Source organism: Salmo salar, chromosome 13, assembly GCF_965601325.2.
Source record: "Salmo salar chromosome 13, fSalSal1, whole genome shotgun sequence".
Lineage (NCBI taxonomy): Eukaryota > Metazoa > Chordata > Actinopteri > Salmoniformes > Salmonidae > Salmo > Salmo salar.
Genome location: NC_138303.1, coordinates 76,312,400 through 76,340,155, shown reverse-complemented (window position 1 = coordinate 76,340,155; position 27,756 = coordinate 76,312,400). Strand labels below are relative to the sequence as shown.

General features: G+C 41.9%; 1 protein-coding gene and 1 pseudogene across 1 annotated transcript in view; both read right to left on the bottom strand.

The window, feature by feature from the left end:
- The window catches only part of LOC106567667 (protein phosphatase 1E), a 65,845-nt gene extending 59,854 nt beyond the window's left edge, over window positions 1–5,991 (bottom strand). Inside the window, exon 1 of the mRNA XM_014137220.3 lies at window positions 5,695–5,991. Coding sequence (XP_013992695.1) covers window positions 5,695–5,876 — 182 coding nt within the window. The 5' untranslated portion in view covers window positions 5,877–5,991. The remainder of the gene's footprint in view (window positions 1–5,694) is intronic.
- Window positions 5,992–9,893: 3,902 nt separating this feature from the next.
- Window positions 9,894–19,572, bottom strand: LOC106567736 (DNA repair protein RAD51 homolog 3-like; annotated as a pseudogene).
- Window positions 19,573–27,756: the final 8,184 nt, after the last annotated feature.

Sequence of the window (27,756 nt, the reverse complement as noted above, 5' to 3'; positions counted from 1 at the left end):
CGGTAAAACTCTGCGACACTGTCGTAGTCCATTAGGACTGAGGCACTTTCGGGTGAGGGCACAGATGACCCCCTCTCTTCCTGTTGTGTTATGAATGAGGAGTTGTGGGGAGATGAGTGTGTCCCCTGCTCCTCTGATGTCCAATCCGGTCGCACAGCAGTGCTCATTAACACAGCCGTCAGCTGCAGCGCTTCCGACACCACACACTGTTCCTCCAGCAGTGTGCGGAAGCAGACTGTGTGTGTGTGTGTGTGTGTGTGTGTGTGTGTGTGTGTGTGTGTGTGTGTGTGTGTGTGTGTGTGTGTGTGTGTGTGTGTGTGTGTGTGTGTGTGTGTGTGTGTGTGTGTGTGTGTGTGTGTGTGTGAGTGTGTGTGTGTGTGTGTGTGTGTGTGTGTGTTTGCGTCTGTGTGTCTGTGTGTGCGCGTTTGTGTGTCTTGGTGGAATCCGGATGTGCGCGTGTTTGTTTACAGCTGTGGGAGACGTGCCAGTTTAATGAGGTTTAGGAGAACTCCCCTCTCTCAATTATCAGCGCTCCCAGTAGAGGTACCGGGGGCAGTGGGAAACGAGAAGATGGAGGGAATGGGGTAGGAAGGAGTGAAGGAGGAAGGAGGCTTAGTCATGGTTCTCCTCCATCCCTCCCTCCCTCTAGTGTTACCCACCCTCAAGATGGCCTCTACAGCCGTTCCCAACAGAACTAGCTCTCAAAACACTCAAAGAGTGAAGTCAGGCAGTAAGCAACGTCTATCTTTAGCCATCACAGCATATGTGTTGAATTATGCATTGCATACTGTATATTGCATAGGCTCCTCCTGTGGTTATTTTTCATCATAATGACGTGGTGGAATTGTGAGCGAGGACCAATGAGCCTGCTGACACGTATGCCTGCATCCATTATGCTCCTCTCTCTCTCACTCCCTAGTTAACAGCCTTCATTAAGGAGTGTGAGGAAAGCTTGACACTTTGAAGCTGGACAAACAGAGCAGCTTTTCTACCTGCCTTGTCAGATGATGAAGAGATGAGGAGAAATGGAGGCCACGAATGCGTGCCTCAGGTGAAGGCTTCACACACGAGCCGACTGGGATTGCAACGCCGAGCTGCTTTCAGTATTAGAATTGTTATCAGATTATTAATCAGCTGCTCTGAACACACACACGTACACACACATACACACAAAATACTATTTAAAATATCTCAATTACTTTCACGTACATTCAAAGTAATTATTCAGATATATTTTAATTGAAAAGACATGTAGTTGGATATTTTAATGTATTTGGAAATACACTTGGAAAGTATATGACAATACTCAAATACACTGACTCAAATACACTTCCATGCATTTGACCAGGTATTTAAAAATAGTATTTGAAATAAATATTTGAATAATACTCTCAAATACAATTTGGTAGACTGTTTGGATTTTACAAACCATTCAAATAAAAGTACTTGTTTTGGGGTGTATTTGTAAATACTCAATACACAGAAAAAGGTATTTTAAATACCAGATACTCAAATACACATGTATTTGAACCCATGTCCGACACACACACCACACACACTTTCAAGGAAATGTACTGCTGTAGGGGGAGAGAGGTGGCCACTCGCTAGCGATAACTGAGTCTGAGTCTGAGTCTGTGTTCTATTCACATTGCATATGACAGTACTGCTTCCAGCACATTCTGGCAATTACAGAGTATGGTACAAATGTGTTAGAACTACAAAATTCAAATGAAGACCGGGTCAATGGTCCATCTGTGTTTTTAGATGGTTGGATAATGATCATTTGTCATATTTGATGGATGTACGAGTACATTATCTTTGTGTATAGTCCCTCAGATATCCAAACAGACAATAATCACAGGATTCCTAGTCGCAAAGTCAAAGCATTCCTGTCACTTAAATCGTGACTCTTTCTTTTTTTCATACCCTACTATTTTGGGTTCAATTCAAAAGTGAGTTGTCATTAAATGTGACAGCCCCATCCCTGTTTCGTGATTCCCTTATCCTCCAGAAGTATCATTACACGTCAGCCATGACAATTTGAGAGGAGGGCTGCGTCTCACCCACACACTGAGCCAGCTGACACTGGGCGGGGCGTACCATGTCACAAAGCCCCCCCACCCCCACACACAAATGTGTGCCTCTGATACCTCAGGCAAGGATGGGAATGTGACAAAACATTATTCACACTGTCGTCATTGCACACATACACACAAGTCCAGATCTGCACAATCTGTGTTCATCTCCACCTTTTCAAATACACACATACCCACACTGTGAGCCTCTCCTACCCATCAATACAGCACCGCTGCAGCACACACACACACACACACACACACACACACACACACACACACACACACACACACACACACACACACACACACACACACACACACACACACACACACACACACACACACACAGGGACCTCCACACAGGAAGAGCAGCAAAGAAGACCTCCACCTCTCTCCCAGGTATATTATTAGATCTTCAACCCAGAGACAAAATAATCACACGTTCAGCTGAAACACAACGGAAGGACCTGATCCTCGCAGCACAGAGTGTGAGAATGGGTCTCACTTTGTGCCGGATTACAACATTGCTCTCCTTCAAAAATACTATCATTAGCGCTGCAGGAATGATCCCATAGAAAACAAATAATCAATCAAACTATGATCGCTTTAGAGAGGGAACCAGGAACCACTGCAAATATCCACGAATGGAAATTGTTATTGCGTAGCAAATGCATAATATGTGGGTGTTTCCTTCTTCTTAGATAGACTTAGGCCTATCCATGGGGTCAATCACATTTGATAACTGTCAATACATGAACACTACTGTAGGTATGGATCTGTTCTGGTAGTATGGGCCCTGGCAGCATCCAGAGCTGAGCGCAGAGTCACAGACAATAAGCTCTTTGTGCAGAGCAGATCTAGCAGACTGATACAACCCTCTTTCCAAAGACTGGGAATTGGTGACATCGACACAACAAGTTTAAGTCTTTGAAATGGAGCAGGGGTGAACATCAAAATACTGTTTGTTGTATGATAAGCCCTGTAGGCTATGTGGGACATGACGAAACCCAACATAACACATTAGGTTCAGTATTTATTTACAAGCTCTCAGTAGAGTAAACACATACAGTGCATTTGGAAAGTATTCAGACCCCTTGACTTTTTCCACATTTTGTTACGTTACTGCTTTATTGTAAAATGGATTAAATTGTTTTCATTAATTTACACACAATACCTCATAATGACAAAGCCAAACCAGGTTTTTGAAATGTTTGCAAATTTATTTAAAAAAAACCCCGGAAATATCACATTTACACAAGTATTCAGACCCTTTACTCAGTACTTTGTTGAAGCACCTTTGGCAGTGATTACAGCCTTGAGTCTTCTTAGGTATGACGCTACAAGCTTGGCACACCTGTATTTGGGGAGTTTCTCCCATTCTTCTTTGCAGATCCTCTCAGGCTCTGTCAGGTTGGATTGGGAGCCTCAATGCACAGCTATTTTCAGGTCTCTCCTGAGATGTTCGATCGGGATCTAGTCTGGGCTCTGGCTGAGCCACTAAAGGACATTCAGAGACTTGTCCCGAAGCCACTCCTGCATTGTCTTGGCTGTGTGCTTAGGATCGTTGTCCTGTTGGAAGGTGAACCTTCACCCCAGTCTGAGGTCCTGAGTGCTCTGGAGCAGGTTTTCATCAAGGATCTCTCTGTACTTTGCTCTGTTCATCTTTCCCTCGATCCTGACTAGTCTTCCAGTCCCTGCCGCTGAAAAACATCCTTACAGCATGATGTGGCCACCACCATGCTTCCCCGTAGGGATGGTGCCAGGTTTCCTCCAGACGTGACACTTGGCATGTAGGCCAAAGAGTTCAATCTTGGTTTCATCAGACCAGAGAATCTCCAAACGGTCTGTCATGTGCCTTTACTGAGGAGCGGCTTCCATCTGGCCACTCTACCATAAAGGCCTGATTGGTGGAGTGATGAAGAGATGGTTGTCCTTCTGGAAGGTTCTCCCATCTTCACAGAGGAACTCTGGAGCTCTGTCAGAGTGATCATCGGGTTCTTGGTCACCTCTCTGACCAAGGTCCTTCACCCCCAGATTGATCAGTTTGGCCGGGCGGCCAGCTCTAGGAAGAGTGCCTTGACACAATCCTGTCTCGGAGCTCTACGGACAATTCATTCAACCTCATGGCTTGGTTTTTGCTCTGACATACACTGTCAACTGTAGGACCTTATATAGACAGGTGTGTGCCTTTCCAAATCATGTCCAATCAATTGAATTTACCACAGATGGACTCCAATCAAGTTGCAGACACATCTCAATGATGATCAATGGAAACAGAATGCAACGGAGCTCAATTTCGAGTCTCATGGCAAAGGGTCTGAACACTTATGTAAATAAGGTATTTCTGTTTTTTATTTTTAATACATTTGCAAACAATTCTAAAAATCTGTTTTCACTTTGTCCTTATGGGGTATTGTGTGTAGACTGATGAGGATGATATTTTTTTAAAAATCAGTTTTAGAATAAGGCTGTAACATAACAAAATGTGGAAAAAGGGAAGGGGTCTGAATATTTTCCGAATGCACTGTAGCAAACATAGTAAATTGTAAGCTCACATTTTCAAGGTCAATAATTAATTATTTCAAAGCACTTGGGTGCCTGGGTGCCTTAATAAATGGCTCTATTTTAGACTGGCTGTGTTTGCTTCTTGTTGGGTTGTTTATTGGTGGTGGCGATCTCACAATTACACGTGACGTATCAAATTGCAATCATCCTCGACACGCTTCAGAAATTCACCATTGTCTTCTAGGTCTCTTCAGTGGTTACATGTGCTATTTATGGATGTGAGTGTGACGTAATATATCTGAAAATGCTCAACCCTTCCCAAACACATTTTGCTTTGAATTTAATTTACTAGGGAGCCTGCGCCGACGAACGCAAGTGCGCTTCATTTCAGTTGTACTCCGGTTCCTCTGTTTCCATTCGTTCATGATCCTCCATCCCATTTATCCGATGTTCGTTAATGTGAATTCCCCCTCTCGTTTGCTTCGCACGACGTCATTTCATTCGTAGGAAGAAACGATTGCATTCCTCATAGTTACCATGGCAGGCTATTCTCATAAGAGGTGCTTTCCAATTCATGCATCTTTGTCGATGTAGGCTATTTTACATGACAACAATACGGGCACACTTTGTTCAGTATGTCCTGATTTTCCTCTTTGTTCCCCATTTCAGTGTATTTGCAACCATCCTGAAATGTATTTGAAGTTTGTCTTCCCTTTGTTACAGAATTGTTTGAAACGTACCCAATGACGTCAGCGGCAACACGATAGATGAGGATGTCAAGACATTGAGTGTGGCTTCAGGATACCCGGCAAAACTGGCGGGGGAGCAATTCTGTAGCAACTCATTCCGAATTGCTCACTGCACCTAGAAGGCTACTTATTTTTTATATAATGCTATAACTTATATTAACTGTGTTTGCGCAAAAACAGTCATGCCAATTCGTGTAAAATATATTTAGCCGGCAAAATTAGCTTTCACTTTTGACGACTTCAAATTCCTATTCTATTCTATTCCTATTCTCGTCTGAAATTGTCTTGCAAAGACAAACATAAACCATTAGTTTAAGCTGCATACAAAACAATGTATAACATCAAATCGGTAGCGTACTTACTATTTGCACAGGTGCTGAAGACACATATCGAGGCATTCCCCTTCAACTTCGTCCTCCGAGGTGAGGTCAGACAAAGGGCGCATTGGGACAGGGTCGTTCTCCTGGAGTGGTGGTCTCATCTCTCGGAGGAAGAGCTCCAAGAACCTTCGGAAGGTTTTCTCCTCAGTTGCAGAGCCGGCCATCACTTCTCATTCCTGGACAGACAAGAGACCGCACTTGCCGGGCAAGAAGACTACTTCAAATCGCTTGCTGGACAGCTCCCCACTCGCGCCGGTTGGGAACGCGCGCGCGTGAACAAGGTTTTCGCTCAATCACAGGAGAGGGTGGGTGGATGATGACAAGAGAGGGGAGGGAATTTTGAGAAAGCGGGAGAAGCATCAGGTTTGTGTCAGGTTCGGGAACGCATACGCACAATGCCCCCTCACATGCGATAAGTGCGTTTTGAACGCCGATGGAGGATTAAATGAACCCACTGCTTTGAAAGAAGCACTAAAATTAGGCAAATTGCCTTCACTGTGGAGGAACTGTAAGAACTAATGGAAATGTTAAAAAAGTGCATAGGACATGTAATGACTTATCCAAAAATATATTTAAATAATATAAAACGCCTATGATAGGTAAAGCAGGGGTCTAAGACATTGCATCTCAGTGCTAGCGGCATCACTACAGACCCTGGTTCGATCCCAGGCTGTATCACAAGCGATCGTGATCGGGAGTCCCATAGGGTGGCGCATAATTGGCCCAGCGTCATCCGGGTTAGGGGGGGGTTTGGCCGGGGTAGGCCGTCACTGTAATACGAATTTGTTCTTAACTGACTTGCCAAGGAAAATAAAAATCCGTTACATTTGCTAGTAACCTGCCCAAAATAGTCATTAGTAACATTACTTTACTGAGTTTGGTTAATCCAAAAGTTATCTGATTACTGACAAAAAGGATCCATCAAACACATTTGGTATGTCATCATAGTGGTCAGATACGTTCAGATTGAACAACATTACATTTAGGCCTTTTATAAATGCTGAATTGAATGTCATTGAGAAAACAGAAAGGTTTCATAATGTAATCTTTCGCAAATATTCTTACCGAATTGTAATGTAATCCAAAGAAGTATCTAGTTTATTAAACTGTAATCGGATTATAATATTTCTGCTGGTAATTTAACTGATTACTTTAGTTTTTTTATAATCAGATTGCATGTTTTAAAAAAAAATCAGATTACATGTAACCTATAACTCTCCAACCCTGGTTACAAAAAATTATACTGAACATAAATATAAACACAACATGCAACAATTTCAAAGATTGTACTGATTTATAGCTCATATAAAGAAATCAGTCAATTCAAATAAATTCATTAGGCCGTAATCTATGGATTTCAAATGACTGGGCAGGGGCGCAGCCATGGGTGGACCTGGGAGGGCATAGGCCCACCCACTTGGGAGACAGGCCCACCCACTGGGGAGCAAGGCCCACCCAATCAGAATGCGTTTTTACCCACAAAAGGGCTTTATTACAGATAGAAATACTCCTCAGTTTCATCAGCTGTCCGGGTGGCTGGTCTCAGACGATCCCGTAGGTGACGAAGCCAGATGTGGAGGTCCTGGGCTGGTGTGGTTGTAAGGCTGTTTGGACGTACTGCCAAATACTCTAAAACGACAATGGATATAAAGAAATCAGGATGCAGCTTTTGGTGAAATGAACATAGAATTATCTGGCAAGAGCTCTGGTGGACCTACCTGCAGTCAGCATGCCAATTGCACGCTCCCTCAAAACTTGAGACATCTGTGGTATTGTGTTGTGTGACAAAACTGCACATTTTAGAGTGGCCTTTTATTGTCCCCAGCACAAGGTACACCTGTGTATTGATCATGCTGTTTAATCAGCTTCTTGATATGCCACACCTGTCAGGTGGATGGGATTATCTTGGCAAAAGAGAAATGCTCACAAACAGGGGTTTAAACAAATTTGGGCAAAACATTTGAGCTTAATAAGCTTTATGTGCGTATGGAAAATGTCTGGGATCTTTTATTTGACCTCATGAAACATGGGACCAAAACTTTACATGTTGCGTTCATATTTTTGTTCAGTAAATATGGATAGGGCCTTTATCCATGTTAAAACAGCGCTCTTAGCGTTCATCAGCAGCTTGGCATCAATAGTGAGATTCTATGGCTTGAATGTGTATATAGGACATCAAGCACCCATGCTAAAAATATCCACTGTAGTGGATTTCACTCAGAATGAGAATTAACCATTTCAATACCTGCAGAGCTGTTCAGTTAAGCAGTGGTTTTAACCCTTAAACAGGCAGCTCAACCAGGCGGTTAAGATAACTTTGACAAGCAATTTTTTTATTAATTAAACATATACATTTTGTTTGGCATATTTATCATCTCAACCAATGCCATTTAGTAAAATTATCATGTGGTCTTCATTATCGGACACCCATATTTTTTTTTACATTGAAACATGCATTCAAAGATGAAAACCAGGAAGTGAACAAGAGCAAAACTGAACCTTATTTACCACAATTTTCTTTTACTATACTGAACAAAAATATAAAACGCAACATGCAACAATTTCAAAGATTTTACTGAGTTACAGTTCATATAAGAAAATCTGTCAATTTAAATAATAAATTAGGCCCTGATCTATGGATTTCACATGACTGGGAATACAGATATGCGTCTGTTGGTCACAGATACCTTAAAAAAAAAAGTAGGGGCGTGGATAAGAAAACCACTCAGTATCTGGTTTGACCACCATTTGCCTAATTCAGCGTGACACAACTCCTTCCCATAGAGTTGATCAGGATGTTGATTTTGGTCTATGGAATGTTGTCCCACTCCTCTTCAATGGCAGTGCGAAGTTCCTGGATATTGGCTGGTGGGAACTGGAACACACCGTCATACACGTCGATCCAGAACATCCCAAACATGCTCAATGGGTTACATGTCTGGTGAGTATGCAGGCCATGGAAGAACTGGGACATTTTCAGCTTTCAGAAATTGTATACAGATCCTTGTGACATGGGGCTGTGCATTATCATGCTGAAACATAAGGTGTTGGCAGAGGATGAATGGCACAACAATGGGCCTCAGGATCTGGTCACGGTATCTCTGTGCATTCAAATTGCCATCAATAAAATGCAATTGTGTTCGTTGTCTGTAGTTTATGCCTGCCCATACCATGACCCCACCGCCACCATGGGGCACTCTGTTCACAATGTTGACATCAGCAAACCACTCGCCTATACAACGCCATACACGTGGTCTGTGGTTGTGAAGCCGGTTGGACGTACTGCCAAATTCTCTAAAACTATGTTGAATGCGGCTTATGGTAGAGAAATTCATATTCAATTATCTGGCAACAGCTCTAGTGGACATACCTGCAGTCAGCATGCCAATTGCACGCTCCCTCATAAGTTGAGACATCTGTGGCATTGTGTTGTGTGACAAAACTGCACATTTTGTGGCCTTTTATTGTCCCCAGCACAAGGTGCACCTGTGTAATGATTATGCTGTTTAATCAGCTTCTTGATATCCCACACCTACCAGGTGGATGGATTATCTTGGCAAAAGAGAAATGCTCACTAACAGGGGTTTAAACTAATTTGTGCAAAACATTTGAGCGAAATTAGCTTTTTGTGCATTTGGAACATTTCGAGGATCTTTTATTCCAGCTCATGAAACATGGGACCAACACTTTACATGTTGCATTTATATTTCTGTTCAGTGTAATTGTGTATAAAATGGGAAATTACAATGTTGTAAAATGTTGCTGACCTCTAAAACATAATTTAAAAATTATTAAATTATTAATATGTTGTTTTACAAATGTAGGAATATGGTCTATCAGGCAGTTGAGTTGGCCATTAAAGGAATGCTATTAACTCAGTTTGTGAAAATGGACAATGGAGAAATAGTGTTAAAGGATTTTTTGTTTTTTTCAAATTCAAAAATCCTTTCAAATCCATATAATTATTTACTGTCTGCCTGTTATCTTCAATATGTTTCACAATATCATTCAGTACATGTCATTTTACTGGTATTCTAAGCATATAAATTGTAAACACATTAATTTACATGCATTCTGATATTCATATTTTGACACAAATGTATAATATTTTATTCATATTTGATATCAGTCCTAATTTAACTAGGCCTATCTTCCATTATAAGTAAATGGAGCAAACAATACTACTTCATGTATAAATTAAAAAGTCTTTGCAAATTCCAATACAAAATGACTTTACGCTAATTGTTTGCGATGCATTATCTATCGAAGAAACATTATTTAATTATTGTCTATACTGAGGTGAAATACACATATTTTGCTAGGAAATATATATTTTTCTTGGTGTGCCAGTTAAAGGGTTAAAGAGATATCTGGGTACATTAAGCAGAGTTAGGTTCAATGCATTTAGCTTTCTTTTGTAGGAAGTGCTTGTTCTGATTTTGTACCTACTACCTACTTTGGCTTGTTGCAAATGATCAAATGTAACATTGACCCAAGGAATCAATACCCCCATAGGTTACGTTTACTTGGAGGCCATGAGAGGTTTTCATGAAGTAATGGCGAACTTCTTAGGCTACTTACTGGGTTCAGAAAATGATTCATTGATTTGCTCTCTAGTCATATGTGTGTGCACAATGTGTGCAGGGCCAGGTCCAGGCATAAGCAATCTTGCACAGGGGCCCCAAAAGGCTAGAGCTGGCTCTGTGTGTGTGTGTGTGTGTGTGTGTATGTGTGTCTTGGAAGAAGCTGCTGTCAATGTTTATGAAGAACAATCACGCTCTAATTAATTGCCAAAAAGTTCTTGGACGAATTTTGGCTTGACACAAAACACGAACGAGACAATTTTGTGTGCGTGTGTGTGTGTGTGTGTGTGTGTGTGTGTGTGTGTGTGTGCGCGCACAAGAACAGCATACCATCCAACTGAGAGTTCTGTATTTCACCTTACTTCCAATGTCATGATGGATGCAGTATTTGACATAACTGAGCTGAACATCGTTCATGCTGAGGGTTTGTCCATGTGAAATGAGGTCCAAATCAAATCAAAGTTTATTGGTCACGTACACAGATTTGAAGATGTTATCGCAAGTGCAGCAAAATGCTTAAGTATCTAGCTCCAACAATGCAGCAATATCTAGCAATACAATAACAATACACACATCATCCAAATGTAAAAAAAAACAAGAAATTAAGACATTTAAAAAATAATAATATTTAACCTTTATTTAACTAGGCAAGTCAGTTAAGAACAAATTCTTATTTACAATGACGGCCTACACCGGCCAAACCCGGACGACATTGGGCCAATTGTGCGCCGCCCTGTGGGACTCCCAATCACGGCCGGTTGTGATACAGCCTGAATATCAGAACAAGCAATGTCAATGTGAGGAAAGGTGTTCGTATTTCACCTGCCTTCCCACTGCTGCAGAGGCCAGCTCTAAAGTGTATAATTTCATTACAGAGATGCATCACCAGGCCTCTCTCAAAACCACTTGACTGGCGCTGGATGTAATATCTGTGGCAGAGCAGGAGAGATGCACTCAGGCATCTCAATATAATTTGGTTGCAGAGAACCGCCCAAAACTGACAGTCCAAATCACTTGATGGTGTGGGTGCACAGAGCAAGGATTATTTTTGGGTGTCCGAGTTGATCTGGAGTCTGCCAATCCATTGTGAAAAGGAGGTCTATCCGAAGACCATTAAAGGCCCAGTGCATTTCTATCAGACCTCAGGATAAGACCAAGATGCAGACAGGTCGAAGTAACAAAAGTTTATTACAAAAACAGAGGGCAGGCAAACAACAGGTCAAGGGCAGGCAGAGGGCAGTAATCCAGAGCAGAGTCCGAAAGGTACAGAACGGCAGACAGGCTCAAGGCAGGCAGAATGGTCAAAACCGGAAAAACTAGAAAACAGGGACTAAGGAGCAAACAGAAGTACGGGAAAAACGCTGGTAGGCTTGACGAGACAAGACGAACTGGCAACAGACAAACAAAGAACACAGGTATAAATACATAGGGGATAATGGGGCAGATGGGCAACACCTGGAGGGTGGTGGAGACAAGCACAAAGACACGTGAAATCAGGGTGTGACAATTAAGGTTGGAATAATACTACAAAATTGTGAAAATTATAATAATGCCCTTTAAGTGTAAGAGCTGTTTGAAAAGATCGCCTGAAATGTCAGCCTGTTTTGGTGGTATGACATCACCAGGCAGTAAAAATGAGTTAATAGTTAGGTCCTTTTCAATAAAACATCACAATAAGGTGCAGAGCATTCAATTTGCCTGCTGGGGGGGCGACGCTGGGCCAATTGTGAGCCGCCCTATGGGACTCCCAAACACGGACGGTTGTGATATAGCCTGGAATCGAACCAGGGTCTGTAGTGACGCCTCTAGCACTGAGATGCAGTGCCTTAGACCGCTGCACCACTCGGGAGCCGTCCTTTACATCTAATGGAAGGAATAAGCTTCGATTGACAGCTCGAAACCTCTGTAGTCACCTGATTGGTAAGAACAACCTAAACATGAAGGAAATGAAAGCTCTTCTAAAGGAAACTGGCTTCCGCAGAAACAGTATGTTAAATTAGTTGGGTTTAAATTGGGAGAGGTATATGATTAGCTGAATTGCAAAATGTGCTGTAAAACTTGGCCCTAACCATTTCTGTTAAATAACTTTGATGTACCGTTTAAGGAACGGTACGATTTTTATTGTTATTTGTAGCATTTACAGTCAGTGCATTGCAACAGTCCTTCTCACCTAAGGCAGGAATAAGCTTTGATTGGCCACTCCAAACCTTTGTAGTCACCTGATTGGTAAGAACAACCTAAACACACAGGAAATGAAAGTTAATCAAAAGGAAACTGGCTTCTGCAGAAACATGACAATGTTACGTTTGTCTTGCTCCCCATGTTCCCATGTTAGTGTGTTTGTGTCCTAGGCATTACAGGTGTACCTAGTTGCGGCTGATGATGGTGGGCGTGGCTGTAGCTGATTGAAGAGAGGATATCTGTTTGTCGTGTGAAAAGAGAAGAGAGAGGGGGGAGAGAGAGGAGACACTTGTTTTGTTTGGCTAGTTGATGATTTGTTGTTTTAATTTATCTTTGTTTGTGTTTCAGCCTGTCCTCTTGAGGTACTCCACCCTTCTTATGTCCTGGAGAAGGGGAAAAGCTAGATCTGCCCATGGGTGTACATTCCCAAGTAGATAACCCATTGTTTTATACACTAGGTTAGCCGGGCGGGTGTCACCCTTGTATTTTCTTGGAACCAGGTAGGACAGTGGGTTAGGGCTTAGAGTGTGTTAGGAAGGATTAGGTGTGTAGAAGAGGAGGGACCTTTTTGTTTATTTTCATTACTTGGACCCCGATCCCAAACATTCCCTTCTCTTACCTTCCCTGGTTGTGGTTGTTAGTTTTTGTTTTCTTACTGATTCTTTATGGGTGTTTTTATATTGTTTATTTACTAAACATCCCCTGAGGGCTAAAATTGAGTTCTAGTTGTGGTCTGATTATTTTTCGCTCATTACACCCCACATTTCTTCCCCTTTCATCTGGTTTACCTGGTGTGTTTAGGCCCAGGCATTTACGTCTCCTACTCAGACGAGCTACAGCCGAGGGGAGAACGTAATAGGCAAAAACAAGACAACAGGCAAAATGTATTGTGTTAATCATTTCACCCTGAGAGAAAAGGTAAAGGTTAAAAGTCCTCTTCAGTCTCATTGATGCAGTGGTATGTTCTGAGAAAAGAAGAGTTTGGTGATGAATAAAACACATCCCTCGTTAACAACACATTATTAGTGGCACCCTCTTTTTTTCCACTTCAATTGCTGTCCTTTACAGCTGTGAGGCTGGGGGACCCAAAATTGTGTAGTGTTTATAATTTCCTGTCTATGTGTTGATGCTCCATCCATCAGCAATACAGCCGGTATGCTGTACTGTCATTTCAGACAGAGATGGCATTTAGACTAGGTTATTATGTGGATTTAGACTAGGTTATCATGTGGACTTGGGCACCGAGTAACACAATAATAGGTTTTGTGGACTTAGGTATTGGTAGACATACAGTAGGAATGTACTCAGGAAACAGAGACAGGTCCTGTGGGCTTGCATCAGGATGAGTCATACTCTCCCTCTCTACAGCAGAGCACTAGAAAAGAACTCCAGCTCTCCACAATCAGAGGATCATTACTGGTATGACTGTACGGCAGGGGTCTTCAACCTTTTCTTGTCCAGGGACCCCAGGCAAACCGGCGACCCAGGGACCCCCATCCTACCTTAGCACACCAAAAAAAAATCACATGCCTTGTCTTATCATCAGGTGAATAATAATGGCAAGGAGAAGTAATGACCTTTTTTTTTTTTATGAAAAGATTTGTTAGACAGTATTTCATTATTTTGACCTCCCCACATTATAATTGGAAAAGGAAAACTAAACTCTAACATCGCTGACCCCCTGCAGTACCTCCATGGACCCCTAGGGGCCCCCGCTCAAATTGGAACAGGTTGTTCTGTCCACCGGCTTTGTTGTTTTTCCTGTGTGTCCTCCAAGGGGTCCCTGAGTGCCGCCAACCAACAAATTACTAGAACAAAGTGAATTTGCTCTAGGGCTCATAAGATAACTATTTTGCTGATTAAAAACTGTGCAGCGCCATCCTGGCATGGAGCGGCCATTCCATTTAGATCCCAATCTACCTGGCCGCTTAAATCAGCATTGCACTAATAAGAGCATTTTTATCTCTTGGAATGAGAGTGCTTAGTCTAGATGCGCGGTTGGATTGGGACCAGAGATGGGAGGTTGTAAATACTGAGTAGGGACAGAGAGACACAACGCAAGTCTGGTGAGCATAGTTTTGGTTGGGCTTGGAATGATGGCTCAGTTATGGCTCTTTACTATACATTATAGTAGTTTGCAATAGGGAGTAGGTAGATATGCTCTATAAATGATGGAGGATGTGGTTATAACTGGACTCTTCTTGGTTGTTATTGCTCCTTTAAATGTGTTTTTTTATCAGGTCTACAAAATAGTTATCACCAGCTAAAAGGAAGACGGGATAAGAATACAGACGATGGAGAAGAAATTAGTGAAAGTCTGGTGGACAAGGTCAGATCATACTGCGACATTGCGATTGGTGGCCATCTGGATGAGCTGCTGGGTGAGGCTGTTCCGGAGGCGGGTCTTCTGGGAGAGGTCATCAAAGCAATGGTGGAATGGGAAGGCAATGCTGTCAATCACCACCAGCTGGACCTGGATTTGACCAATACAGGGGCCCAAGTTAATATACAAAAGCCACAAGCAAAGTATTTTATTGATGCTGTCTTTGCTGTTCCAGTTTTTTTACTATTCTATTTCGCTCCAGCCAATCCAGAAATTTAGCCATCATTTTCTATGAGCATTTCAGTTAAGGAATTCCATTTCGACTCGTTACTTGAAATTGACATGGAACGGAGCCCAACTCAAAATGGAGGTTGTAGAAATAACCCCTTTGGATTTTATTGGTTGGATATTTTGGGATCAGTGACAGTATTGGTAGGGATTAGTACCTCAGGGTGCTGAGCCAGGAAGTCAGCCAGGAGATACATCTCCGCCAACAGCTCCACGTAGTCATGGTAACGGACGAGGGTGGAAAAGATTGTTTCCACAGTCAGCTCCTTCAAGGCCTCCTGCTGCTCTGGAGAAGGAAAAAATTAACAAAAATAAATCAGAGACAGTGAAGTAAAACATTTCTCCAATTAAGCTTGAATCTAAGACGGAACCCTTTCTTCTCTAAACCGTCTCTATTGCTGTACATGTTGTCATGGCTCACACATAGTGTAGCGATTAAAAGGTGTGACAAAACGACCAAGCAGTGATTGAATGTATGCAACAGTACTGTTGATCCCCTTATGTCAGCATTTACCAAATAGCAGAACAATACTACAGTTTTTCATCAGTAAACCATTCTTTTCCATAGCCTAGTATGTATGACAATGTAGTGACAACTACCGATGTAACGAATACGTTCAATATTTGAAAGTCTTTCTTAAAACGGCATTGTTGGTTAAGGGCTTGTAAGTAAGCATTTCACTGTAAGGTGAATTCGGCACATGTGACAAATCAAATTTGATTTGACTCATAAGCACTAAATAGATGCTTAAGAAATCCGTTATAAGTCATCCTACATGATGGATGACAGAAAATGTCAGTCTCATTGTTTTTGTTCTGTCCTGTACTATTTAGTTACGTGCATCCTCTGCTAACAGCCCATAGTGTTCCACAGCTGCCTGGGTTAGGTCCACAGTCCTCTGGACCAAGAAGCTGCCCTCTGTGTATGTACAGAGCCTTGCCTCCTAGCCCCCCAAAACACATAGGGATCTGCACATCTACTACCAACTGGATACTTGGGGACACAGAAGGAGGAGTTTAGGTGTGAATGTATGGTGCAGTTATTTTACTGTGTTATTATTACATTATATGGAACAGGTGAGTAAGGTGAGTAACTCTTCCACACAGAGGTACCAGAGCTTACCAGAGCTGGGTCTTTCCCACTCCAGGCGCCTCGCAGACCTCAGTGCTCTTCCCCGCCGGCCGGCCCCCTCCCAGGGCTGTGTCCAGTGCTGAGCAGAAGGTGAAGATGGTGCCCAGCTCCTGCTCTGTCTCCAGAAGCTCCTGTGCAGTCAGCCTGCCTGTTGCTGCTCTCTCCTGGCCAGACTCACACCTCACAGGCTGCAGAACCTCTACTGCCTCCTTCTGGGAGCCTCTACAAATACAAACACAGGGATGGAGCTGAAGAGGACAAGATAGACAATCTTGAAGGGGAGAGATACAAATGTTAATGCACTGTAAGACACATTGGGGAATAAAGTTGACACCACATATTGACAAAAACAATATATTTGGGATATTTAGGTGTAATGCGTTTCACCCAGTTGATGTCCTGTAACTGTATTATAATCTACTACTGTAATAATGATACATCAACAACTACAACAACAGTGACTGGTTGGCTACCTTTGCTTAGTTGGAGGTTGCAAGTCAAACAGGTCTGCAGCAGAATGAAATCCAGATTTGAGCAGTTTCACTTTGACAGACGGCGCGGTGTAACTCAACACAGCCCTCTGCAACCTACTCTTTCTTACCCATTTCAGCGACCTGAATGAGATGGATACGGGCAGACAAATTAAAAAGCTAGCATGCCAATTGCCAGTAATGATAATTTGCTTGATACATTGAACCAGTTTCTAACACCTCAGTGAAAATGCGTAGCTCAGAAAATGTAACTTTTAAATAACTCCGGTTTTTCGGTTAGCTACCTCCTCAGTAAGACACGTTTTACTTCTACAGAAGCTGGAGTAAGCTAGACGCCTGCTAGCTAGCTATGAGAAAAACAACTTGTAAGTAGCTAGCCGTTTTCAACGATCCCTCCTAAATTGTGTTCACTAGCTCCACCGACCTACGTTACATGTCGCCCCTGTGTGGTCAATGAATGTAAACCCAGGCAATGAGAAGTAAATGAACAGAATCAATCAATCACTCAAATTTCAAATCAATCAAATGTATTTTTGAAGTCCTTTTTACATCAACATACACAGTTGAAGTTGGAAGTTTACATACACCTTAGCCAAATACATTTAAACTCAGTTTTTCACAATTCCTGACATTTAATCCTAGTAAAAATTCCCTGTCTTAGACCAGTTAGGATCACCACTTTATTTTAAGAATGTGAAATGTCAGAATAATAGTAGAGAGAATGAGTTATTTCAGCTTGTATTTCTTTCATCCCATTCCCCGTGGGTCAGAAGTTCACATACACTCAATTAGTATTTGGTAGCATTGCCTTTAAATTGTTTAACTTGGATCAAATGTTTTGGGTAGTCTTCCACGAGCTTTCTACAATAAATTGGGTGAATTTTGGCCCATTCCTCCTGACAGAGCTGGTGTAACTGAGTCAGGTTTGTAAGCCTCTCTGTTTGCACACACTTTTTCAGTTCTGCCCACAAATTTTCTATAGGATTGAGGTCAGGGCTTTGTGTTGGCCACTCCAATACCTTGACTTTGTTGTCCTTAAGCCATTTTGTCACAACTTTGGAAGTATGCTTGGGGTCATTGTCCAAGACCCATTTGCGACTAAGCTTTAACTTCCTGACTGATGTCTTGAGATGTTGCTTCAATATATCCACATAATTTTCCTCCCTCATGATGCCATCTATTCTGTGAAGTGCACCAGTCCCTCCTGCAGCAAAGCACCCCCACAACATGATGCTGCCACCCCCGTGCTTCACGGTTGGGATGGTGTTCTTCGGCTTGCAAGCCTCCCCCTTTTTCCTCCAAACATAACGATGGTCATTATGGCCAAACAGTTCTATTTTTGTTTCATCAGACCAGAGGACATTTCTTCAAAAAGTACAATCTTTGTCCACATGTGCAGTTTAAAACCATAATCTGGCTTTTGTTATGGCGGTTTTGGAGCAGCGGCTTCTTCCTTGCTGAGCGGCCTTTCAGGTTATGTCGATATAGGACTCATTTTACTGTGGATATAGATACTTTTGTACCCGTTTCCTCCAGCATCTTCACAAGGTCCTTTGCTGTTGTTCTGGAATTGATTTGCACTTTTTGCACCATAGTACGTTCATCTCTAGGAGACAGAACGCGTCTCCTTCCTGAGCGGTATGACGGCTGTGTGGTGTTTATACTTGCGTACTATTGTTTGTACAGATGAACGTGTTACCTTCAGGCGTTTGGAAATTGCTCCCAAGGATGAGCCAGACTTGTGGAGGTCTACAATTTTGGGCTGATTTCTTTTGATTTCTTTTGATTTTCCCATGATGTCAAGCAAACAGGCACTGAGTTTGAAGGTAGGCCTTGAAATACATCCACAGGTATACCTCCAATTGCCTCAAAGGATGTCAATTAGCCTATCAGAAGCTTCTCAAGCCATGACATCATTTTCTGGAATTTTCCAAGCTGTTTAAAGGCACAGGCAATTTAGTGTATGTAAACTTCTGACCCACTGGAATGGTGATACAGTGAATTATAAGTGAAATAATCTGTCTGTAAACAATTGTTGAAAAATTACTTGTGTCATGCACAAAGTAGATGTCCTAACCAACTTGCTAAAACTATAGTTTGTTCACAAGAAATTTGTGGAGTGGTTGAAAAACGAGTTTTAATGACTCCAACCTAAGTGTATGTAAACTTCCGACTTCAACTGTATGTCACAAAGTGCTTATACAGAAATCCAGCCTAAAACCCCAAAGAGCAAGCAAGCAATTTGCAGATGTTGAAGCACAGTGGCTAGGAAAAACTCCCTAGAAAGGCAGGAATTTAGGAAGAAACCTAAAGAAGAACCAGGCTTTGAGGGCTCGCCAGTCCTCTTCTGGCTGTGCCCGGTGGAGATTATAAGAGTACATGGCCTTTAACGCCAGATCGTTCTTCAAGGTGTTCAAAAGGTTCATAGATGACCCGTGGGGTCAAATAATCATCACAGAGGTTAAATAGGGTGCAACAGGTCAGCACCTCAGGAGTAAATGTCAGTTGGGTTTTCATAGCTGAGCATCAGAGGTCGAGACAACTAGCTAGACAGCTGTTTTATGAGTCGAAAATCTCTGTTTATTTTTTTTCAGAATTAAATTTAACAATATATGAACACAATTTCTTCTGAAAACAAAAAAAGCTATCAAAACTCTGAATGTATGTACTTTTTACAAGGTCTTTATATAATGTATTGTCTGGATTCCCCAGAAGAAAAAATTGCTGTTTTTAGCTAGCCAGCTAACTGACATTCAGCACATCTTATTTAACCTCAGTCAATCACCTGGTGGTATCTTTAGTTGAAGCTGAATGGAGCAGGATAACTGCTTTGACGGTGCCCTGCCCAGTGCGATTAGGCATCGTGAAGAATGGAGGTTTACCTGCTCAGCTGCACTGGTACACTATAGAGAAGAATCTGCACAAGATGGAGAAGCTGCTCAAGAAAGGTAAAACAAAACAATAACACAAGTAATGCATGATGATGATGAGTAAGCATTTGTCATCCCTACCTACTAGTACCTACCCAGTGAGCTTTGCAGTTATGAATAAATGGTTTCCTAATGAAGTTTATCATTCATCAATTGTTCTGATGCCGTGCTATAGGTGTGGATGTGGACTGTGTCAGTCACTTGGGAAAGACACCTCTGTTCTGTGCCTCTCTCCTGGGCCGGGCAGGTGTTACTGAGCTGCTACTGCAATATGGAGCTGACCCCAACCAGTAAGACTGACAAGTCATTCACACACTGCACATGAATACTCTCTCATGTGTCCTCTCTTTTAGACGTAAAGTAAATACTTCAAAGTTGTGTAATAGAAATTATAATATGCTAATAAGCGTTTTAGTACAGCATGTTTTAGTACAGCATGTTCTAGTGCAGCATGTTCTAGTGCAGTATGTTTTAGTACAGCATGTTTTAGTACAGCATGTTCTAGTGCAGCATGTTCTAGTGCAGCATGTTTTAGTACAGCATGTTTTAGTACAGCATGTTTTAGTACAGCATGTTTTAGTGCAGCATGTTCTAGTACAGCATGTTCTAGTGCAGCATGTTCTAGTGCAGCATGTTCTAGTGCAGCATGTTCTAGTGCAGCATGTTCTAGTGCAGCATGTTCTAGTGCAGCATGTTCTAGTGCAGCATGTTTTATATGTGTTTTGCATGGCACCATACTCTGAGTGATCTATTTTTCTGTGTAGTCGCTGTGAGAACAGGAGCACACTGCCATGTTCTCCTGTAAGACCTGGCCTGCTGGATGCTGGGGGATCCTACATTGATACTCCACATTTTTTAGGGTTCGTTTTCTGAGGTCTGTCAGTTAACTTTTCCCCATTTCTCCCATGTTGCAGTGGTTCCGACCTGCACCTCAACCGAAAGATGACCAAGCCTGTGATACCGTTCGGAAAGGAACATAACGGTTCAAACATAGATTCACTCTGGCTCAAGATCAAACTTTTGCCTAAATCAGTGATATTGATTTAAGACCAAAATAAGTTGCATCATGTGCCCACGTCATATTAGGATTTGTCTGTATATCATCATCATGAGACTGTCATTTATTGGATAGTGTTGGAGTTTATTTGGATAAACGTGTCTGCTAAATTACATATAGTGTGGTAATATTTTGGAATGGCAGTATTGTGTATCTGGATGAGACTCAGTGACTGCGTGTTTTCTTGCTGGGCCCAGTTGTCTATAGATAAGCCGGGGCATGCATTGGTCTTCTGGCCTCCATGCCTGTGACTGGGGACAGTGAGTTAGGGCAGGCGGACAACGAACCCCTCCTCTCCTTCACCTGTGGCTCCTTCATTACCATGACCAAGTAAGACCACTGGGGCCTGGAACCACATCTTATATAACTCCAATGGGATCGCATCAATTACGATGCTACAGTCTTTGATTTTGTCCACTAAGCTGGATGTCACATCTGTCAGTTACAGCTGGAAGGGCTGCATGGTCACTTTAAAGGAGCTGCATTCCCTCTCCGCAGTCACTAAATTCATCACTAACATTTTGAAGCTGAGCCATTTGCTCGTGTTCTGCTTCTCAGTACAGTCATATCTGACTAAGATCATAACATGGTGTCAGAAGTGCTTCAACCTTGTTAAATATAAGACAGGAGCGATTATTTCACAGAAAATAATAATGTTCCTTAAAGGTTTGTCGGAGTTTAGAGTGTCGAAAAGTAGCTAACAGCTAACTACTCTCTCATGTCTCTTCATTAAGCAGTGCAGCCCTAGCGGAGCCGTTGCCATGGAGACTCACAGACTCAGATCCGCTATGAGCAAAGTGCACGCAGAGCGAGCTGCACGAAGGGAGCGAGTGACAGACATCAAGGAGCAGCTAATGGATTTACTAACGGAGGAAGTTATTTCTGATTTCGGGTTTTGGGCAGGGCCGGGCCTTAAATTTGGCAAAAGCAAATGGGCCTGGGTAGGGTAGAGTCTGAACGTCATGGGCATGGGTAGGGCTCAGGTTTAAAATGCATGCCTGCGCAGGACTTTACTACCTGGATCTGCTGCTCATTGAGCTAGAGTTCTCCAGGTGAGAAGACATCAACAAAATCTATTAGAACCTTTTCAAACCCCTTAAAAAATATATAAAAGAACTGCTGCGTTGAGTTTCCACTTGTGTTCCTCCAAATGATAGTCTTTTACCTAAATCACACCTGTCATTTCAGTGGTATTGACGCTGTCGTCTAGGGATATAGGGCCTAACCCAGTAACTGCAGTGTGACTGTCTGTTACATCCCCACCTGCTTCAGCTGATGACAGTGGGCATGTCCAGTGACCTGCTAAGGGTCCGCCTGTTGTTTGAGAGGATCTACGTGAGCTCCCTGCACAACTTGCTGCACCAGAGGGTAATCCCCACCAGTCACACAGGCGCGCGCACGCACGCACGCACGCACGCACGCACGCACGCACGCACGCACGCACGCACGCACACACACCATTTATCTGTGTTTTGTACTTAAATATTTGGATAAATTAAATGCATGCTTAATTGTGCTCCTCCACACCAGCGTGCTGAGTTCCCAGTGGTGCGTGCTGAGACCATGCTATTGGTGGTGCTGCAAGTGTGTGAGGCTCTGCTCTACCTGCATGGCCGGGCCCTGGTGCTGCGAGCTCTCTCCCCATACAACGTCCTCCTCACACACCCCGGCATGGCCAAACTTTCCAGCCTCCACTTCATGGTGCCAAGGTAGGGAGAAGGAACAAACAAAACACATGCTGCCCAAAACTTGCTCTAGTAGGTTTTTCCCCCTCTACTTTGTTTTTCAGTTGTAGTCCTTGCACCTGCAATGAAATACTAAACATAACATAAACATGTACAGTTGCGGTGAAATATATTGGCACCCTTGCACGATTCACTATTTCGTCAAAAATAAGTTGAAATTGAAAAAAACTGTTGGACTTGAGGATTATAACAAATACTGTTTTGATGTCATATAAGCAAACCACATACCCTTGAGTCCAAATGTGAACTTCACATTTCCATATTTGAAAACTCGTGTCATTTACAGTATCAACATTTATGATTGCTATGTTTGATCCACAGATACAAGGATGACATGCGTGATACCCCTTGTTGTCCTGAACAGAATGAGCCTGTTTGTCTTATTGTGAAGAAAATTGACCACGGAACACACACTTGAACGCACTCATGACTCCATTCTATGCGCACCAAAACTACAATATGTTTGTATGAAGTGCCTTTTGAAAGCCTAATACTGTAAGATGTTTTTTTATAAACTTAGTTGGCCATGTTGGCAATAGAATAAGCTTTCAAATGATTCCCACCTGACCTAGATTGGGATTTATAATGGAACGTTTCTGGATTGTGTAAGCAACAGTAAGTGTGATGTGGGGATGCAGGGCTGTGTTACAAACAAAAAACTACAAGCGTGCTTGCTTCAGTTCCTCAAAGGCAAAGCTAGGAGAGATCAAAAAAGCACCTTATAGTTGAAGACTGAGTCGTAAAAGTGCACTGAAATGACTTAGGAACTGTGCACAGTTTGGAGGTGTGTGGCGACTTGGATACACCAGTTAGACCTCTCACTCAAACCCTTGTAATTGTTTTTTCTTATCTTGAACCTACTCAAAAAGTTACGTTAATATTCTTATTATGTTAATGAATGTATCCAGAGTATTTTCAGATTTCATTATTGACAGATGCTGTGAAAAGTACAGTAAATGTAAAATGCACATAAAATCAGCAGTGGAATGTTTAGATTCAGTCTTGTGTCAGGTGAAATGTTGTGTCCTCACCTTTGGTCTGATATTTCCCATAATCTCCAAAGTGTTCTCTTTCAATTGCTACCATGGTCATGCATATGCTTTTTATAGTTCTTATGTTCGAAACGTTTCAATTTGGCCCATATAGGCCAATTTCCACGAGTGTAAGGGGTTACATAACAGAAAAATTGCTTCAATTTTCCTTCTGCAAAACCACATCTAAGACTCATACAAAATAAGAGCATACAAAATAATTTTATTAATTCTAAACTGTTTTAAAATGTAATTTGATACACATAAAGGTACATTTGCTAATCTATGGCCATAATATTGGGTCAAATACATTCATTTGACCTATGATTATTTATTCATTACAGCTAAATAATTGTATTTATTAAAAATGTATTGTTTATTTACAAAACAATATAAAAAACACTTTAAAAAAAAAAGCTTCAATACTGCCCTAGTCTAAACACCATACAAATAGAATAGTCTATCTATAGGCTTGAGCGGTATCCAGATTTTCATCCCGGGATTTACCACAAAAAAAGCCCATTGGGCCTCTATTACCAAAATGTTAACACAATTAATAGTGAATTCACACAGACGCTGTTAGCTAAAGAATAACAAGCAACAACAAAACAAATTGCAAAAACAGGCAAATCCAGCTCATAAAGTTATACAAGCATAGCTATTAGCTACCGAATGTCATTTTCGATGAATGTGGACATTTACAAGCGAAAGTGAACAAGAGAATTTGTGCAAAATGAACAAAGTTGTGATGCATGCTTTTCTGAAGGAAGCGCAGCATGTGTACACTGAGCAGAGGGGAGGAAAAACGGAGGAGGAAAAAAACACTAGTTGGGAGCACAGGGGGGAAAAATGGTAGCTGTATATGTAACTCAGGTAACAGAGTTCTTTGACTTCTAAAACATGGCAAACCTTTGGTGGTGAATTGCATACAAGTTTAACTTCATCACCTAATGTGCGCTGCACTACAGAGACTCGCCAAAAGAATACTATGGACTCACCAGTTCCCGCTTTCTCTTGTTGTGCTCTTTACAATGAACACGTGACTGACTCAACTGTTCTAGGGGACTGCGGTAAGTTTCATAATGTAAAATAATGTGACAAGTGAAATAAAGAATGCAATCTGCTTTATCTCCTAACATATTGCCAAAGTTGACTGCAAGTATTAACTTAAAAAGTTGCTACAAATATTAAAATGTATTGAAAAACTTCAAATAAATAGTTTTGAAGGTATTTATGGTATTGAAAAACCATTCTGTGGCTTTTTCCAAATAACCCAGTATACAGTATATAAGGCATACTGTCCAAGCCTGATGGTCTACACAAAATACTGCGATTCCCAGAGTACATTTCACCTCCCAGGGTGCAATCAAGCCCCCAGTGTTCGGTCTGGAGCATAAAGTCACGAGCTCTGCTGCCCTGAGAACAGTCTTGCTTTCCACTAATATGATGCAGCGTAGCATGCACTGCAAGATGCCCCTGGAGTGATGCGGTGCCTGCTGTGATTGGTCAAGAACACTCAATGCAGTGGACCGCTCACATCCTTGACCCCACAGCACCGGTTAAATGTCAATGGCATCACTCAGCAAATTGCCTGTCACTCAGTCAGAGTCTGAAATAGTTATTTTTAGCTCAGATTTACTCAAGAGGCATAGGCCTACAACGCAGTGTAGGCAATGCCTATAGTGTTTCTATTTAGTAAATATTTATTTTTATGCATTCATTTGGTTTTAACAGTACGGACCTAACTGAGGTTCGGTACGAATACGTGTACCATTACACTCCTAACAGAACTTGCAGGGGCCTCATTTAGTCAAACTACAGAGACACAGCACTTGACATTTAGTTGTTTGTGTGTTTTGGACACCTTGCAAACATGACAAAATACCATAAAGATGAATGTATCGATATAAACTACAAAATACTTGTATTTTGAAATGTATTTAATTAAAATACATGTATTTTGTATTTTAAAATACAGAAATACATTTGCAAGTAGCCAGCCCGAACAACAACATTCTCAGTAACGGTTACAGAAATGTTTTAATTTGCTATGACTGTGATATGAGTTGTTTATCTACCATAGTTGAATTCACTGACTGTCACTGGACAAGAATGTCTGCTAAATTACCAAAATGTAAATGTATATGCGAAAATGAACATACCAAAATTAATTGCAAAGCACATCGGGTATTATTATTGGCCTTGTTTTGGGGTCATGTCTAGATGGGATACAGTTTAACCTAATTTTCCTAACCTGTTACATTAATTGTCTTGCTTCTGAAGCTAAGCAGGGTTGGTCCTGGTCAGTCCCTGGATGGGAGACCAGATGCTGCTGGAAGTGGTGTTGGAGGGCCAGTAGGAGGCACTCTTTCCTCTGGTCTAAAAAATATCCCAATGCCCCAGGGCAGTGATTGGGGACACTGCCCTGTGTAAGGTGCTATCTTTCGGATGGGACGTTAAACGGGTGTCCTGACTCTCTGAGGTCATTAAAGATCCCATTGCACTTATTGTAAGAGTAGGGGTGTTAACCCCGGTGTCCTGGCTAAATTCCCAATCTGGCCCTCATACCATCACGGACACCTAATCATCCCCAGCTTACAATTGGCTCATTCATCCCCCTCCTCTCCCCTGAAACTATTCCCCAGGTCGTTGCTGTAAATGAGAATGTGTTCTCAGTCAACTTACCTGGTAAAACAACGGTAAAATAAAAAAATTAAAAAATTCTAACCTGCTGCGTCAATTCTACTAAACCTGCTACAAAAAGTCAATTTTGACAAAAGCTGTATTCCTTCTAGACAAAACCTTGTTTCCGGGCAGAGCTCATTAGAATAATACTCAGCATGCTTTGCAATTGCCCATTTTTACATATCACACCATAGCACCACCAGACTTCTGATACAAATGCAGGGTGTAAAATGGTGAACCACTATAAAACATGGTATAGTATTTTGAAAATGGAAATTACTGCTCTCAAAAGATCTTGTTACAAAATACATTGGAGTATAGTTTAGCCCTGTGTAATACAAATGACAAAATACTCAGAAGTAATTGAAATACGCATTTCAAATACATGTAACAGAAATACTGCCCATCTCTGCTGCTCTCTCTGCTCCATCCCAGGCTCTGTCTTTCCTCTGAGGGACAGACTCTCTGGAGGACAGTCCTCCTCCACCACAGCCCAGACTACCTCAGCCCCCAGCCAAGGCCAAATGGACCGGTGAGAACTCGGTAACACTTTACTTGACACCCAGCGTCATAACCATGTCATAATGGATGACATAACATGTCATAACCTGTAATATGGTCATAACACTGTCATGACACATTTAGACCCATTGTGACATATATTGTGTTATTTTATGTCTGGTTATGACACCTACATACAGTGCCTTTGGAAAGTATTCAGACCCCTTGACTTCTTCCACATTTTGTTACGTTACAGCCTTAAATGGATTTAAAACAATAATACTCCTCAGCAATCTACACACAATGCCACATAATGACAAAGCAAAAATAGGTTTAGAAATTACTGCACATTTATTAAAAATAAAAAACAGTAATACCTTACTGACATAAGAGTCCACCTGTGGTAAATTCAATTGATTGGATATGATTTGGAAAGGCACACACCTATCTATAAGGTCCCATAGTTAAAATTGCATGTCAGAGCAAAAAAAAAAACAAGCCATGAGGTCGAAGGAATTGTCCGTAGAGCTCCAAGACAGGATTGTGTCAAGGCACAGATCTGGGGAAGGGTACCAAAACATTTCTGCAGCATTGACAGTCCCCAACAACACAGTGGCCTCCATCATTCTTAATTAGAAGAAGTTTGGAACAACCAAGACTCTTCCTAGAGCTGGCCACCCGGCCAAACTGAGCGATCGGGGGAGAAGGGCCTTGGTAAGGGAGATGACCAAGAACCCGATGGTCACTAACAGAGCTCCAGAGTTCCTCTGTGGAGATGGGAGAACCTTCCAGAAGGACAACCATCTCTGCAGCACTCCACAAATCAGGCCTTTATGGTAGAGTGACCAGATGGAAGCCACTCCTCAGTAAAAGGCACTTGACAGCCAGCATTTAGTTAGCCAAAGGGCACCTAAAGACTATGAGAAACAGAATTATCTGGTCTGACGAAATCACCTCTTTGGCCTGAATGCCAAGCATCACATCTGGAGGAAACCTGGCACCATACCTACGCATGGTACAATTACCTAGGTGTCTGGTTAGACTGTAAACTCTCCTTCCAGACTCACATTAAGCATCTACATTCCAAAATTAAATCT